We start from the raw sequence: 17,849 nt of genomic DNA, 5'->3' as shown, positions 1-17,849 counted from the left end.
CTGGAAATAAAGATGAATTTACACTTCCTGCACTAGAGGGATCACTAACGCTCAGTAAAGAGAACGAGAGGGGGAGAGATGGAGTGAGTCATGAAAAGACCCACACAGAATGTGGTTATTTTTATAGAATTTCACAGTTCCACACACTGTGCATGCAGATTCGATCTTTTTGTTTCTTTGTTTAATACATTTCTTCAGACTGAAATATTTTGCACACATTGCCCACAAATACTGCAGAGGTTTCCATCGGGCCTAGTCATTCAAATCCATGCCTGTGCAAAAATATGATAAATATTTAATATCAGTCAAAAGTTTATTTTATATATTAGAAAACCATTTAATGTAGTGACGGAATACCCACTATATAAATCTATATATACCCATTTATATCAAATCCATACTGAAAATGTACGAATGTACGAAAACCATACATTTAGGTTAGTGTGTCCAAACCTCTAAAAGTTAAAGTAACCAGGTTTTTAAAATTATTTTTGACCCAGTGTGTAAGTAGACTGCACCCATATTTTATTTATTCCTGCACCACTTTCGAATTAAACGTATCTTAATCCAAACCAATTTTAACCAGTGCTTGATCTTTTACTTTGTTTTCATGCCCTCAACTGCCTCAAGACTAAATTTAAATTAATTTGAACAGCAATGGAAAACAGTCAGACTAAAGGTCCATACCATCATATAACACCAATTCAACATGAACACACACAAATACATATGTCGAAACAATGTAAAGGCATTCGAGATCACTCCTAACAGAGCGGAAAGAGTGGGTGGCACGCCAAATAAAGGCCTAATATGTAATACCTGTGCTGAAATCAGGCAACTGTGTGAGTATGTAATACCTGTGCATGACACAGGTTTTAGCAGTGGCTTGTGGCGGGAAATGCTATAATTATAAAGTAAAATATATTTTTAGTTTTTTATTATTTGCATATATTTTTACATATACTTGCATATATTACACTGCGGGATAATTCTTTTTTAAGATTAAATAACATAAATATTTTATATGTGAAATAATCAATTACACGTTTTCACGAACCCCCGTATAGCCAGTCACATTTTACATTAAAATAAATGTCTAAAGACATTTTTGAACCGTTCCTGAAAACCCACGCTCAACTGTTATACAACTGGATACTGATCGCTGTGATATCGAGGTGCTGCCATGCTCCACAGGTGTCTGGCTCTTTGTTCGCGCGCGGCTCAGGTGAGCACGTGCCAGCGCACAGCGCAACCTGTTGATCTCCACGGAGGCAGGCAGCGGGAGTTCTGCGCATGCGTGAGCGCCTTGCGTCCTGCATCACCTCGCTATATGAGACCGGGCGCGGATACAGATGCAGTTTTCTTGAACAGCCGCAGAAATGGATGGAACCGAAACGAACCGGAGAAACTGCGCGAAAACGGAGCAGCAGAAGATGTTAGACTCCGGAGGAAACCAAAGCGGATCTAAGGACAGAGTGACTCTCAAAAAAGAAATTGGTCTCTTGAGCGCGTGCGCCATAATTATAGGTGAGATGTTTCCTCATATTTCATATGCCACCGCGTGCGCTCTAACCAGACTTCAACTTTTTCTCGGCATGTTGCTTCGCCTGTCATTTTAATACTGTGTGTTTCTCTTTCCGCTGTACCTTCAGCCCTCGCTCGTTCGTACACTTTCTCTTCAGTGATACAAATCCACGTCTGCTATCTGGCATGCGCTTCGCTCTAAATGTCGAGCGTTTGTGGTGAAAAGTAAAGTTTCGAAAACTAGGTTTCAAAACGTATATCGTCACGTCGCAAGGCTGTCTCGCTCTGTTAAGACAACAGTCCAAGCACTGCTTGGTTTCCGCAGAGAAGAGCGTCTCGTGCCATGCCGCTACTTACAGTAGTCTCCATCAGACTCTGTTCATCAGAGCGCGGATTGCATCATTGAGGAAGAGAAACGGGCTGAAACTCAACCCCGCGCTTACGTGGCTACAACCCACTACACTGTGTCCTTCGCGTGCCCCGAACAAACCCACCATATACGACTCCGTTGCTATACACCGCAGCGGAAAATACAGAATTAAAGCAGGCAGGAGCGTAGACTCTCGTGCAGACTAAGCAAAACCGTCCTGCCGCCTTCGACGCAGACACAAATGTCTCGTTACGGATGTCAAAGCGAAAGCGTTCACTGTAGTCGGTTAAATCACGGTATAAGATTAAATGGGTTTTGGACTGGAAAACGGCATTCTCACAAGTGCACAACCATTTTAATTATGTTACAAATAACAGAAGTAAAACACTTTATCATTCGGGCACATCAACACAATGAATAATCCTCAGCATGTACTGTATGTTCATTGCGTACAATATATTTTACAGCGTTTTAATGTAAACTATTCATTGGAATGTGAGCTGAGGATCTTCAACAAAGTTATTCTGTTGCTCAGATGCAGGTCGTTTAATGGAAGCTTTAAAAAGTTTAATAATTTCAATTGTAATGTGTTATGTCACTCATAACCGTGTTATTTGGCTGGTCTTCGTGAAGCCTTATAGGATCGAGAATACTAGTAGTGACACTTTTCACTCCAGTGAATATTTCTTGGCATAGTTTTATTCTTTAAAGCCAGTTTCAATACAGGAAACGTACCTTGAAATATTAGCTACTAATGTAGGCTTCTGCCATTATTGTCTGGGATAAAAGGTACAGTACACGCTAGGTTTTTATAGAGATATATAAACAAGATTAAGGGGATTAAGGTTAAGATTAAGATATAATGTTAACTGTTTGCTTATGGCCTTGTCCTGACTGTTGTGCGATCAAGTAAAAGTGGTTCCTTTTTTGAGGTTGATTTCTCTGAGTAACATTAACATGCAGGTGCAGCTGAAGATTTCAGTTATGTTGACGGTTTAGTGGCTTTCACAATTTTGTTTACAGCCATTCGCCGCTTAAAAAAGGTTTGACATTAATCTGACGACAACCTTTAAGTATAGAGTGTAAAATTGCAGATTACTGCTCATTTACGTTAGGAAGTGTCTTCTAGAGGCAAAATAACTGCTGAAAAGCAGCTGGTGACTTATTTACCTCCTGACCATGGGAAAGTTTCTCTGTTCTACAATGTCGTCCTGATATTACTCAAGGTCAGTGACAAATTTTATCTGTTCCTTAACACATTTGTTTGCCAGTGCAGTTTATTTTCCTCTTTAAGTAATGTGGGCACAGTGAAACCTCATTTACACTGATCAGTTCTTTGGAGTTAAACTTGAATTAAATTAGTGGTTGACTGAAATTAGTTTGTCAATATCCAATGCCAATACCCGTATCTAGAGTGGGGAATAACAAATGGCCTGTAATCGTGATGATAAACACCACAATTTAATGTCAGCAAATGGCACGAACACTTTAAGACAGTATATTTTCTTAAAGCTGACAAAGATGACAATAAAATTATTTAATATCTGCTTGAAAATTGTGTCATAACCAATTGCAAATACTTTTGCACATTTAAAAAATGTTTTCCACTTTCTTGGATAAAACTGAATTATACTTTTGCTTAAGTTGAATAAAATTATTCAGCTTCACTATGTTTATTTTCCAGCAAAGCACTAAAAACTGGCATTTTACGTGCAAACTACCCGGGTGGAGCCCTGAGCTTCAGGCAAAAACAGACAGGTCCGACTCGTATAGAACGATAACTGGGGCTATTTTTAAAAGGAGTTGCAAACTGTATTTTGAAATGTGGATGTAAAAATAGTGACATAATCCAAAAGCAATTCTTGTATTACCATTTGCGTCTTCACTCTCTAACATAATGCTTCATAATGCTCACATCTCCACATTTTCATAAAAATAGATAATGCAATAATTTGAGTAGTTTTTCAGCAGACTATGTTATTATTACTTGAGTCATATTATTTTTTTGAACTTTCACTCGTACGTAAGTTAAATATTTTCTTAAGTAGCAATACTTTTACTTAAGTACAATTTTTTTGTATTTTTTTCACTACTGGGCAAGGCAGAGTTAATATTTCTAATAATCAGCCAAGCGGACATTGTTTTTTTTTATTGTCTGTGTTGTATGAGCAGTCAGAGTCAAGTGTGGTGCAGTGTGACCCCACGGCCTCACTCAGGAGCTTTAAGCCTCATTTGACTGAGTGTTTTTGTGATGCGTTGGGCTCTGTCTCATCAACTTCAGTGCCCTATCCTTTGTGCGGTTTTGAGGCATACAAACATTCACATTCACTCACAATACTACCAAATTCTATTTCATGTGAACACCCACAGACAAAGAGAGAACCCAAAAGGATTACATAATGCTTCAGCCCATAACTACGGCTGAGCCTGATATAATTGAAACTCTTTTGTTTAAGTTTCTTGAGGCATAATCATTCAGGCACTGCATATGCTCTGGGTGGTTTGACTAAGATGTATATGCAGTGATGCAGACCATTTACCTTTTACTGGATATTGGGCGCTCATCTTGATTTCACAACTGATGTTCACTCTAACATTGTTGATCTTAATTTTCGCGTCTGTTTGCCTGGAATGTGCAGCAGCGTTTTGACAGCTGCGAGGACAGATCTATTAGAACACATTGTCTCGCACTGAAAAAAACAACAACTAGATTGCAAATTTTTACAAATAAAAAAATATTTCAATATATCAATTTCAAAATAGACCAGGACTGTCCAAACTTCGACAAAGTGGACACACCAGGGGGCGTGTGTGTGTGTGTGTGTGTATGTATATATATATATATATATATATATATATATATATATATATATATATATATATCCAAAATGTCTGCCACAATATCACAGTTACTGTAAATCCATTGTAAATGTTGGTGGTTTTTGGATTAAAAAAGTATTCTTACTGCATTATTGTCACACAATGTTTCTCCTATTTTCCATGCCAGTGTTTAATGTTTAATGTGAGAATGTCTTTAAATCACAGCAGAATCTGTGGACTGTTTGAAAACCTATGCTCCAAACCCAAGTCGCTGCTCACAGCGCTGTTCAGTAGTGGCGTGATCAACAGTAAACGCATTAGTTCTGAGCTTGCACGGTTCAAATGAGTCGTGCTGTTCTGCTGAACTGAGCTGAACTGAATTACTGCTACATCTGGTCTAAAATCTTGTGTTGATTTTGTATGTCTATTTTGTTTATGATACAGAAAACCAATCATGTCCTGAGGTGAAGGGCTCATTTAATAAAGTAGTTTATTTTAGACTAAACAATAAATAAAGACTAAACAAAACATTGCTTATTCTTTTTCAGGCAACATCATTGGCTCAGGGATCTTCATCTCTCCAAAGGGGGTTCTAGATCATGCAGGCAGTGTTGGGTTCTCACTCATTGTGTGGGTTCTAGGAGGAGGGATCTGTGCCTTGGGATCTCTTTGCTATGCTGAGTTGGGCGTCACCATCCCCAAATCAGGTGGAGACTATTCATACGTGACTGAGATCTTCGGGGGACTGGTGGGGTAGGTCTATTGTTGCCCTCCAGAGAATTCATGTAGCTCAAACACTAGAGCATTGCACTGACAATGCCAAGGTCATTTGTTCAATCCCCAGGAAATGCATGTACAGCCGCAATATTAAATGGGACAATGTGGATGTCTCAGTTTGTGTGAAAAACAAACAGAAGAGCTTCTCTTTGGGGAGATTCACATGTGTTTACTTGCTCGCTCAGATGCAACACTAACAGTTTATTCTGCATTGGTGATGATAAAGATGGCCATTTGTTTATGTTTTCACAGGTTCTTGTTGCTGTGGAGTGCTGTGTTGATCATGTACCCAACAACTCTGGCTGTGATCGCACTCACCTTCTCCAATTATGTGCTGCAGCCTGCCTTCCCTAACTGCCTGCCTCCATACATCGCCACCCGGCTCCTCTCAACCACCTGTGTCTGTGAGTAAAACACACGCCGTTAGTAAAAATGCACTCTTCTGCTTTAGCAGGTCAGCTCTGATTTGATACTACTGTTTTATAATGATCGCTTAATTAAAATGTTCTAGATATAGCAATCCGTTCATAGAAATGCATTGTATACTAGCATTGATAATGACAAATTTGGACAATGTGGTTCATGTTATGGTTAAGAAGCAAGAAATAGCAGATATGAAAATATCAAATTAGATATGAAATCATAAAAAATAAGGATATTTGAATATCTGCTGAAGATTACATGTAATCCATCCGTCTAAACTGCTTGTGCTCTCTCAGGTTGTGTTTATTGTTATTAAATTGTTAGTGTTTTTAAAGATAATCTTCAGTGAATGTTTGATGACAGCAAAGGTAATGTAAAAATGGAGGTAATTAGGATTAGTAATTATTATGTTAATATCCATTGATGCTGTTAAATTAATAAAGCTGTAAAATGGTGTCACCCCTAGTGCATTCAGAATTGAACTCTGAGTAGTAGATATAGCATTGATGAGTCTACTTTGGCCTTAATTCTGTCTGTCTCTCTTTCCCAATTCAATCTTGATCCTAGTACTTAACCCTGGTGGGCACGTGGCAGGATATTTTTGGAGCTGGTGGAGATAAACCAGTCAAATGTATGTCTATGCAAGTGCGTGTGTGTTTGTTTCAGAAGAGCCCCGTGACTCGGCTGGTTTGGACCTGTCAGATCTGGACAGGGTCTCCCAGGAAGGAGTACTGGGGGTGTGTCAAAGTGAGGGCAGTGGTCCTAATGACAGTGCTGGCTGAGCTGAGCCATCCATCCCTATTTTTGGCAGCAGAATCCAGAATCTGTCCTGAAGAACAGCCAACGAAAGCTTTGAGTCATACTCCAAAGAGCAGGGTGATGAGGGCCAATGGCTCTATTTAAGGAAGACACCTAATTTATGTGCCCTATCAAAGGATGCTAGACCTGCATCCCAAATCGCTGCACTCTCTTCCTATTAGCCAGATATTCAAAGAACATATTTGTATGGGTCTGGATAGCCGGGTGGGGTTAGTATTGATGTTGTGGTATTAGGGCACCTGACCCTCAGGCTGTGTGGCGTCAGACTCCGTAATGGTGCCAGGCTTTGAGCCGGCGGAACATGTGGGCGTCTCCTCTGTATTGTGTATTGTTTGGGGACCTTGCAGTTGCCCTAGTTACCCCAATGCTCTTTGGTGGACAAGAGCATAGAGGCGGGACTTCGTGAATACCGCTAAAATACCGTTAAACCTGACAAATGAGGAGCAAATTTTGATCTTTTGATAAACTGCTTGGAGTGTGTGAGTCATGCTTAGGAAGGGCACACCCTAAAGCACACCCTCCCCCTTTCTGCCATTAACATTTAGACAAAATAAATACCCTTAAATAAGATAATAAGACATTTGCATGAAATGGTCTGAGGTCTTCATACACTCACCACTGATTTTTCACACAAATGGCCACATAAATGCCCCGTGCATTCTAAATATAATGGCTCCCTTTCAGTTTATAGTTGGACTGTGAATTGTAAATTTTGTAAAATGACATGAGATTTACTGAATCTTTCTCTTTTTTAAAAAAAAAATTAGGTTATTTGATTTGTTATACTGTATATCAAATCCAATGGCAAATACAACAATTAATTATTGAAAATCAGGAACATGCTTTGTAAGTACACGACCCTAGCCTATTCAGGTTTTTTTCTAACTGTCTTTGTTGATGCAGCGGTGGATATTTTTAATGTTAAATGGAAACCTTTACATGAACCTCCAGTTATGTGCGAGTGAGTGTTCTTAGTTGCCCTGTGTGAGAATTTGTCTATATTGCACCATGTGTTACATTTGCCCTCCCCTTCTGAATGTTCTGAATGAATGTCACAAGCTCTGTCCGCTGCAGTCAGATTACACACTGTGAAATACACACACACAGCATCTGCTGGTCTGGACACACAAACAAACACACCAACATCGAACCTGCATTAAAGGAATAGTTCACCCAAAAATGAAAATTCTGTCGTCATTTACTCAAAAGTTTGTAACCAGACTGTTTTGGGTCACCATTGACTCCCATAGTATTTTTATCCTACTATGGAAGTCAATGGTGACCCAGAAAGGCCTGCTTACAAACTTTTTTCAAAATATCTTCCTTTGAGTTCAGCAGAACAAAGAAATTCATACAGGTTTGGAACCACTTGAGGGTGAGAAAACAATGACATAATTTTCATTTTTGGGTGAACTATTCCTTTAACCTGCATAATACAACTCAGCTCAATTGACTCGGCTCTCATTTGACTTGGAAAAAAAGATGTGTGCCACATTGCGTTTTTACAACTGTATCTTTAATGACAGGTAGTTTACTGTTCTAATGCTTTGTACCTTTTTATTGGTTTATGGGTGTGTGGAAAGCTTCTCCTGTAAAGGCCACACACTCAAGAGATTGAAAGATCTGTTCATGTGACGCAACTCTGGTTGCTCATGTCTGCAATATTATTACAAAAACATTTATAAGTACATACATCCTGACAATACAAAGACAATTCAAATCAAAATAAAATAAAATAAAATAAAATAAAACAATGCTTTTTCAAGCATTTTTAAGTGGTTCCCACAAATACTGGTCACTGGCATTGCTGTTTTATTTTTTTTAAATTAATTTTTATAATACAGTTTAAAAAAAAACTACCATTTTAACAGAGTAAACACAAAAAACACTTATTTCAGGCTTTGGCCACAGAGTCTTGTAGTGTTTTGCACATTTCTGTGTATTTAGTGCATCTTTTGTTGGCTTTATCGGTCAATTAGCTGCAGAGGGATGCCCCTCTCGGGGGTTTGAAGTGAGTGGTTGTATTTTGGCAGATTTAAAGGCTGTTAGCACTTCATTAGAATTCTCCTCTCATTAGCTTTGTGTTCATTTAACTTCATTTGGCCACCCTTAGTCACTTCTGCACTGTGATACAAAACAAGAAGGAGCTGGAGTCAGATCCAAGAAAAAACAAAACTCATGGCAAACATTGTAGTGCTCTGAAACCTATGGTATAAAGTGAATAACCGCATGTCAGTGCATATTGTGTATTAATGTGTGTTATTAATTACGTGTTAAAGAGTTAAAGTTAAAGAGTCTTACAAATAGTCATATAAGGTTAGAACAACATACAGTATGAACAATATTCTTGGGTATACAATCTCTTATAAGAGAGCTATGTTGCCTGGTTTCCATAAATTAGCAAAACTCACACTGAACTTAAGAGAAGAGAAAACCATTGTTATACAATCAACGTATACATTTTTTTTTCTGAATAAAATATATAAAAAAAGTACATTTGGATAAACTCAGTATGCAGGTTAAGTTTTATTGTTTGCTTTTACCATGAGTTGTACATTTATCTTAGATAAGGACTGCTCTACTATCTCTAAGAAAAAAGATTCACTGAACGCTGTCTGGGCATAAAGGTGTGTAGGGAGCTCAGGATCACACGAGCTGATGAAGTTGTGCAGGTTAGCTGTTAGTTTGCAGGTCGTGAGCCGTTCTTGTCGACTGCCTACTCTCACCAAAAATTCAGCTGGCGTCTGGGTCGTTTTGTTGTGGGGCATCGGAAGCTGTTTGTCTAGGGGGGTCTGACAGATGCCCTGCATGTGTTTGCGTGTGTGGGCGGGCAATTCCGGCCATTGATGGATGAGTGGGGGTAACCCGTCTCCCCTTTGCCCAGTGTATCCCTCGGCATGCCTGGGTATGCTGTGCCGTCAAGCCCTGGAGACGGACCTCTGTGTACCGGATCTACACCGGAGCTGTTACACAATACGGCTCAACACAGAAGCCACTAACCTCAAACACAGATGTACAGGCAAGCAATGGCCTCTAACGCCTGTACTTCCGTCCCTGAACGTATAGTGTAGTTTTACTTTTTTCATCCGTCAACTTTGGTCTGCTTTGTATTGATGCCCCTTGAGAAAGTACTCTTTTCTTGGGGGGAGTTTCCAGTTCTTCCAAATGTAATGCATAATGATATAAAAAAAAAAGGTATTCTCATAAAGAGTTTAAAAACTGAGATGTTAACTAAAGTCTCGTAGGCATTTGATAAACAGAAATGGATAAACAAGTAAAGGTTGACATCAAAATGGGTCTGGTGTGGCCGCTAGCTGTATTAACAGTGCATCTCATCTTCATGGACTGTTCTTGCTTTTCGATGATACCCTCTCTTCCAACAAGGCATTTACAAGTTTGCGAACACAGGGACACATGGATACACATGGTTTTCCACTGCAAGGACAATCAGTTGATCTTAGTGTCTGCCTGACGTCTTCTTCATTGTACATTACAGACATCGCAGTTTATTGCTCTTGCTACATCTGCAGGGCTCATGCTTCCCTGCAGCACATCTATGGCTTGTTCACACAGGTGATCAGGAACATCTTTCTTCTGGTGTTTTTCTCAGTCAGTAGATAGGTCTCTTTAATGTCCTAATTGAATATAACTGTAACCTTCATTGTCGATTGCCTGTAAACCATATGTGTCTCTAGTAAAGTTTCAAAGGTGCATGTGCAATAATTGTTTATGGTTTATCACGAAAAGGGATGTTTGTGTGTTTCTGAGTTTATTTTTATTATATATATATATATATATATATATATATATATATATATATATATATATATATATATATATATATATGTGTGTGTGTGTGTGTGTGTGTGTGTGTGTGTGTGTGTGTGTGTTTTAATACAAGTTTTAGTACATAAATCACTCTCTAAGTTTTTGCAAGACAAAAAAAGTTGCAGAGAAACTGAATTCAAATAAGATTTTTCATTGTTTTGGCTGATTTTAATGTGTACTTTGTCTTATTTTCAATTATTCAATTTTCTTGATGTTCCCTTGGAAGTGTGCTGAGTGGGCCCCAACTGTTAGTTGAGAACCACTTAGCCATGAATGGGTTAGTGTTTTGCCTGCAGCAGTAAAATTAGTTACATCTGATCTTTATTTCCCCTCTTTAAACTAATAAAATGGACCATGTGACCAGTTAGTGCTGCTCTGCCAACAAAATCACACTGCTTCCATTGCTGTGTCACAACCTGATTTGTCCCCATGGCACTTTTTTTTCTGAAAAAGCTCTTTTTTTCTGAAAAAGCTCTTTTTTTAAAACATCTCAATAAAGCAAAAACTGTGAGTTTAGAATATGTGAATGATTAACAGTTTACTGTATGTTTTTCCAGTGTTCCTGACTTGGGTGAACTGCTCCAGTGTGCGCTGGGGAACACGGATCCAGGATATTTTCACCGTGGGGAAACTGCTGGCCCTCGTCCTCATCATTGTAGTGGGAATGATCCAGATTGCCAAAGGTGTGTCAATTACACTTTACACTTACCTTCTTGCCAGACATTGTCATAAAATATGCTACTCTATCTGAAAAAAAACTGAAAAAATCTGTTTGTGCTGTCTAACATTAAAATCAATGCAGCACCGATTTACCGCCGAAACATCTTACATTATATAAATGTGCAGTGACATTAATTATGGAACATTAAATGGTTTACAATTCTATACTGTATACCTATTGATTATTTCCTTCACTTTCAGTTGATAGGCCAAATCGTAGGACAGAAGCAATGTACTTCATTTCCTGAACATAGTGTGCATATGTACAGATACAGTCAGTCCAAAATATGCAAAAAAAACAAACCTTTATATATTCCCAATGATATTGGTAAGTATGTAACTCACGGAAGTTAAGAGATAGAAGAAAAATAAGCAATAGTAGAGAAAGAAGAGTTTGATAAACTCACATCTGTGAATAATTCCCACAGTAGAATGCCATGAATCATCAAACACTCCTAACATTAAAGCCAGTTGCTGTCAGTCTAAACAGACCAGTTGCCTATTATATAATGAATAAAAATAAACACAAACAAATAATAGGCTATTTTAAACCCTTTAAAAACCAATACTTCTAAAGCTTAAACCCTCTTGGAATATGTTAACATCTCATGAATAAATACAGATTTTGTCATTATTTGCTCACCTTGATGTTGTTTATTCTTCTGCTGGTTTTGGGGAAAATTCTCTGTTTTTTCCACTAGTGACATCTAGTGGTAGATATTTTATTATAAGTTAACTAAGCAGGGGTGTGTTTCCCAAAAGCACCATAAGATAATAATGGTTGTTAATTCTATTGAACTTTATTGGTGAAGATGGCACTTGCGACCATATCTGCTTTCAGGAAAGGCACCCCTGATACTTACTCGATCAAAGTGATTTATTTACAGTGAAGCACCTTGCAGCTAAAACCAACCCTAGTTTAAAAAAACACCCCTTCTAAAACTACACAGCTCTTAAAATGTAAACATTTCAAAACACTTGCCAACATCAGACATCATACACTTGCTGACTTTGGAAATGTCTACAGAGAAACACTAGACACAAAACATTACACAACTACCAGACTTTCAAGTCCTTCCGAACACAAACAACTTGTTCAGTGCGTTTCAGCCTCTAGAAAACTCACCAATAAAACCTCTGTTTTGCATTATTTAATTGGTTCTCATTTACTGTCATCAGAATGACATTTAGTTCATTTAATAACTGCATTATAATGCAGTCTATTATAAAGGTGACTCATTTACTGTAGACTGTAGCAAAATGCCAATTTTAGCCTCAATTTGCAGAATAGTTTTAACCATGCGTATATTATGTGACTTGTTACACAACCGAGTGCTGTTACAGTAAAGCAGTGGTGCTTAGTCATGCTCTGTTGTGTACTGTCCTGGGTCTAGAGTTGCAGGTAATGGCTATGACCCATTATGGGAAGGCTTTACGTTTTATTTAGCGAGCTTGTCTGGAGGCATTCCCTGAACTGACAAGAGAAAGAATTGAGTAAACGAGAGAACTAAGCAGTGCAGTTTCACACTTGAGTGACAAGAGAGAGAAAGGCTTTTTGGAGGCTTGGGCTTTCTAGTGGAATAATGAAATCAAATTGATGGCATATGAACAGAGCATTAGAAATACACAGCATTTTATGCTACAGGTACAAGGTCGTAAGCATTTCCTGTATTTTTTCTCTAGGACACTATGATGCATTGGAGCCCCAAGCAGCGTTTGAGTTCATAAAGGATCCGTCGGTAGGGCAGATTGCTCTGGCCTTCCTGCAGGCCTCATTTGCCTACAGTGGATGGAACTTCCTGAACTACGTCACTGAAGAGGTGGTTGAGCCTCGCAAGTAAGTCTTTTATAGTCTGTCACAATCATGGTCAACCCATCTAACAGGCTATAGAGACAGTCGCCCGGGGCCCCAATGTGCCTGGGGCGCCTGGTGAGGAGATGTACACGTTTTAGCATGGTTACTACAGAGTAAATATTCTTTGTTCTCCATCAACAAACTGCATTCAAACCACATCCCTACAGCATAGTGTACAAACAAGAATGGATGCATGGGCCTTGTTTAACGCACAAACCATACGCAAATATCGCAAATAACTGATAAATACCTTCAAGCTCCAAGCTACAATAAATACTGCAACCGTGTAAATAAAAGCAGCCACTAGTAAAACAAAAACGTATTGTAATCCGCATAATACATTCATGTCACGTTGCTTCAAGTACCGTATTGTTCACAGATTCCAAACCATCCTCAAAAGTGTTCAAGTTGTCGGAAATGCACAAAATAGGTCACAGAAAGGATTACTTGGCGGCCATTGGAGATGCTTTCTGCGTTTTAAGCACGTTTGGATGGCAGAAAGAGCTCTTTTGCCAAACACTAGTCATGTTTTCTCAAGAGTAATCTGGGCAACGAATTAAAAGACAGTCAACAAAAAAATGCAAAAATGTGGTCAATTAATCTAGACGTTAACTAATCTGCTTTAGAAGAGGTGTGTGCACATAGCCTATACATATTTAATAATTTGTTATTTATTATATGAAAATCTACTATACAGTGTTGTTATTGGTAACTAAAACTACAAAAATTAAAATGTAAGAGCCTTAGTCATTCAATAATGAAGAGCTTAATGAATGTATTAAAACAAATAAGCACAAAATCACAAAACAATTACTGACTGAAAACAAAAAAATCTTAAATATTATAGATAATAATAAAATATATAAAAATTTAAGTAAAATGATACTGTTACATATCAAAAATGTTGGTAATGTCAAAGCACTTTCTCTTGAACTAAAATATGCATTACAGTATGTATAAGAAAAGCTGCTTAAAGTACAATACCTCAGGTAACTCTTGCTGTATGTGTTTTATGGTGTGGTTTCTGTTCTAGGAACCTTCCACGTGCAATCTACATCTCCATCCCTCTGGTGACGCTTGTCTATACTCTTACCAACATTGCGTACTTCTCCTCCATGTCCCCTCAAGAGCTGCTGGAGTCTAACGCTGTCGCTGTGGTGAGTTTCTCTGACCTCTTCTGGCTCAAACAATGTACCATCTATTAGGTGCCTCGAAAAATTTGCATCTGTTTTTTGTGTGTTGCGTTGCAGACATTTGGAGAGAAGCTGCTAGGAATGTTTTCCTGGGTGATGCCCATCTCTGTAGCTCTTTCAACCTTTGGAGGGATCAACGGATACTTGTTTACATCTTCTAGGTAAAGAAATATTTGAGCATAACCTGGCCTAATACAGCAACCCTTAAACTTCAAGCTAAAACTGGCTTCATTGTCTCTGCCCCACAGGTTGTGTTTCTCAGGCGCAAGAGAAGGTCACCTGCCCTATCTGCTGGCTATGATCCATCTTAAGAGCTGCACACCAATTCCTGCCCTACTCGTTTGTGTGAGAGAGAAAGAGCTATTCAAACACACACACACACACACACAGCACATGCAACATAACACTGCTTTCAGTCTGCATGATTTGGTTGCTCTGATTCCGGTCTGATTCCGAGTCCAGAATGTTTTGTGTACAGATCACACAAACCACATTTAACCACATTTTACAGGTAATAGAAAACTCATGTGATTGTACTGAATTTGTTGTTTAAACACTAGCTAATCTGTCCTGTTGTTTTCTGGACAACAGTAAAGGACCGCCTACTCATCTGACAGACAGGTTTAAACATTGCTGGTTATGTGTGTATATATATATATATACTGTATATATTACATTTTGATTCACATTTGACAAGTGGTTCTCAATCAGGACTTACATTAAATATCTTTAATATCATTAAAAATATAATTTGCTAAACTGAGAGTCCTCACTAACTTTCTAGAATCTTGATTATTCTGGAATCACAAAATTAATCTTGGTTAAATAAATAAATACTCAATTGCTATATTTCCATCAATTTAACATGTGCTGGAAAATTGGAATATTGCATAAAACATTTGCAAATAAAACTTTTGTCTCTTTCTGGGAAAATATTAATGCACGTTCCTACACAATAGATGACTTGTGGGTGATGAAACACAATAAACCCTTCCTATCTTGAGGTGATTATACCAAATCATGGTAGACTTTGAGCCATTTCAAAATGATTACAATAACATTTGAGATGGTGTGTGATGACATCAGTGTGCTTGTTAGTTCAGTTATTATATCAGGAATGGTTGGACCATGGGGTGGCCTTTGAGTCAAAAAGACTCATGCAACATGTCCTTCTCTCTTGTTCTCCATAGTGTAGTGCGACCATACTGATCCTGTGCATCGGGGACACGCATAACCTGATAAACTATGTGTCCTTTATAAACTACCTCTCATATGGAGTCACTATAGCTGGGCTTCTGTACTACAGGTGGAAGAAACCCAAACTGCTCCGACCCATTAAGGTACTTCACTTACAGTCCTCATCAGGAAGATGGATTTAGATTGCCTGGTCAGTGTTTGTTTTGGTATTCACCTCCCTCTCCTTCTCTAACTTCGCGCAGGTGAACTTGTTGGTCCCTTGTAGCTATCTAGTGTTCTGGGCAGTGTTACTGGGCTTCAGTCTGTACTCGGAGCCAGTGGTGTGTGGTATGGGCCTGGTCATCATGCTCACTGGAGTCCCCATCTACTTCATTGGAGTGCAGTGGAAGAACAAACCACACTGGATTTCCAATGCCGTGGGTGAGTAAGACCAGCCAAAACTGCTTTGCATGGTTTTGTTAGCACTCTGCGATGAAAAACAATCTGACATCTGTAAATATATGTGTGTTTCAGAGAGAGTCACCTATCTAGGGCAGAAAGTGTGTTATGTGGTCTTCCCTCAGGATGATCCTTCTGAAATACAGCCTCTTACAGAGAAATCAGAGCTGTGAGCAGCAGAGGACTCCTCGCACTCCTTTTTGGAATAGCAAAGACCTGTTCTCCATCCGTTTTTGAGTGTTTTTCTTGTCTGATGCTGTGCGCGAGGAGATGCTCTCCAGAAGCTCCTCTGAGACTCAGCCATCACAGCAGAAGAAACAGATGTTGTATGTTTTCTCAGTCAGATGTCACATTTCTTAGTTGTAACTGTTCTCCCCTCACATACAATTGTTCGGACATCACCTTGTTATTGAATGCACCCTCCTCCTGTCCTGCGGGAGATGAATTCCCTTGACCTCTTCATGTTTTCTCTGGGAGTTGTTTGATTTTTGAGAACTGTCAGTGTATTCTCATGTGCCTTACAGGATCTCGCTCTGTTTTTGAGGTTTTTATCTTTAAGTAGATTTTTTTATTAGTAATCCCCCTGTGAGTGAGCAGAAGGGGGACTTGTTGAAGCCTGTTTACCTCTTAACCCAGTCTGATATTTAAACTCCATTTGTGAGTCTGAACTTTTTCACCTAGAGGATTAGGGATTGTCCTCTAGTCCTCCTAATGATTACTGACTCCCTCAAGCGAGAAAGTAGTAACGTATAGCTGCGCTCAAAATGTCTATGCAAGAATAGTCTAGGCACTTTAATATACTTGCAAATTTTTAGCTCATATTGCACGATAAACCTATTGCCTTGCTTCCTGAATCTCTTGCCACTGTATAACAGAGGCTCTGCCCCAGCACTTATTAGCACTGCCAATCCTTATGCTAATGATAGGAACCATGGGATGTTCCAAGTTCATTCTTCTCGCATAACGTTATTTACATAAAAGGTGCTTTACATTTTTAAAAAAAATCTTCTTAGCCAGACACTTTCAACTGTTGTCCAAAAAGGAGAGGAATGCCTTTAGATAACCTAGGCGTTTCTCTGTTTTGACTGGGATGCATTTGTTTTGGGCACTGACTATGGACATTCCACTGAGCTATGCAACAGCGATAATATCCATTTCTTCGTTTCAAACTGACCAACAAACCACAAAAGTCCGTCAAACAGATTTTGAGAGTTTGGATCTGAAGGAGTTGCGATTAGCGATTTTGCAACTAAACGTCACTTGAGTGCCCTCTTCTGGTTAGATCTTTTCTTGACGCCCGATCACTACCTTTATGAACACCCCAGTGCTCTTCTCTCTCCATGGGTCCAGCTCAGTGTCTACTCAGTGATGTCCCTCAGACTAGCAGTGTTCAAGCTCACACAGCCCACAGCGGCACGCTACGTTGAAATTCACAGCACAGTGAAATCTTAATGTAAATATTGTTTCGAATACATCAGGGATTCATTGTGAGATCGCATTCCTGACATTAGTGAAGTGTGAGGCGTATGTATTAATTATACATATGTTCGCTATTGTATGCACTATAGATATGTATGCTGATATACTTGTGTTTTGTAAAAAAAAAAATATGTTAAAAGGTGTTTATCAATAACAATATTAGCACATTAAATTTAATTCTGGAAAAGGTCGCAAGAAGTTGTGCTTTACTATGTGTGTTTGAGTAAAGACATTGGAAAGAGAAAATTAGACATTATATTGCAAGAAAGCAATTATGAAATGAGACATTCTCTGACAGAAATGACCAGTGGAGAAGAAATATACTAACTAAACCTATCTTTTCAGTAATTAAGGTTGTGATACTTTTAACAGGAAGTACCTGTTATTCAGCCAGTGGTCTATAAGT

At 38.7% G+C, this 17,849-nt stretch overlaps 1 protein-coding gene across 1 annotated transcript; it reads left to right on the top strand.

Moving 5' to 3' along the window:
• Positions 1-1,280: 1,280 nt before the first annotated feature.
• slc7a10a (solute carrier family 7 member 10a) lies at positions 1,281-17,630 on the top strand. The gene is made up of 11 exons (XM_043243935.1): positions 1,281-1,527; positions 5,263-5,467; positions 5,744-5,895; positions 11,119-11,244; positions 12,965-13,118; positions 14,170-14,293; positions 14,387-14,490; positions 14,578-14,674; positions 15,520-15,669; positions 15,769-15,946; positions 16,040-17,630. Exons 1-11 carry the CDS (start codon positions 1,380-1,382, stop codon positions 16,135-16,137), a joined length of 1,536 nt encoding a protein of 511 aa, XP_043099870.1. The 5' UTR covers positions 1,281-1,379; the 3' UTR covers positions 16,138-17,630.
• Positions 17,631-17,849: the final 219 nt, after the last annotated feature.

This window comes from Puntigrus tetrazona, chromosome 7 (assembly GCF_018831695.1).
Source record: "Puntigrus tetrazona isolate hp1 chromosome 7, ASM1883169v1, whole genome shotgun sequence".
NCBI classification, from domain to species: Eukaryota; Metazoa; Chordata; class Actinopteri; order Cypriniformes; family Cyprinidae; genus Puntigrus; species Puntigrus tetrazona.
Note: the sequence above shows the minus strand (reverse complement) of the source record. Positions and strands in the feature narration are given on the sequence as shown.

Coding starts and splice junctions, on each gene's coding strand:
- slc7a10a (XM_043243935.1), top strand. CDS start 1,380: ATGGATGGAACCGAAACGAACCGGAGAAACTGCGCGAAAACGGAGCAG. Junction 14,491..14,577: donor TACTTGTTTACATCTTCTAG/GTAAAGAAATAT, acceptor TCTGCCCCACAG/GTTGTGTTTCTCAGGCGCAA. Junction 14,675..15,519: donor TTCCTGCCCTACTCGTTTGT/GTGAGAGAGAAA, acceptor TGTTCTCCATAG/TGTAGTGCGACCATACTGAT.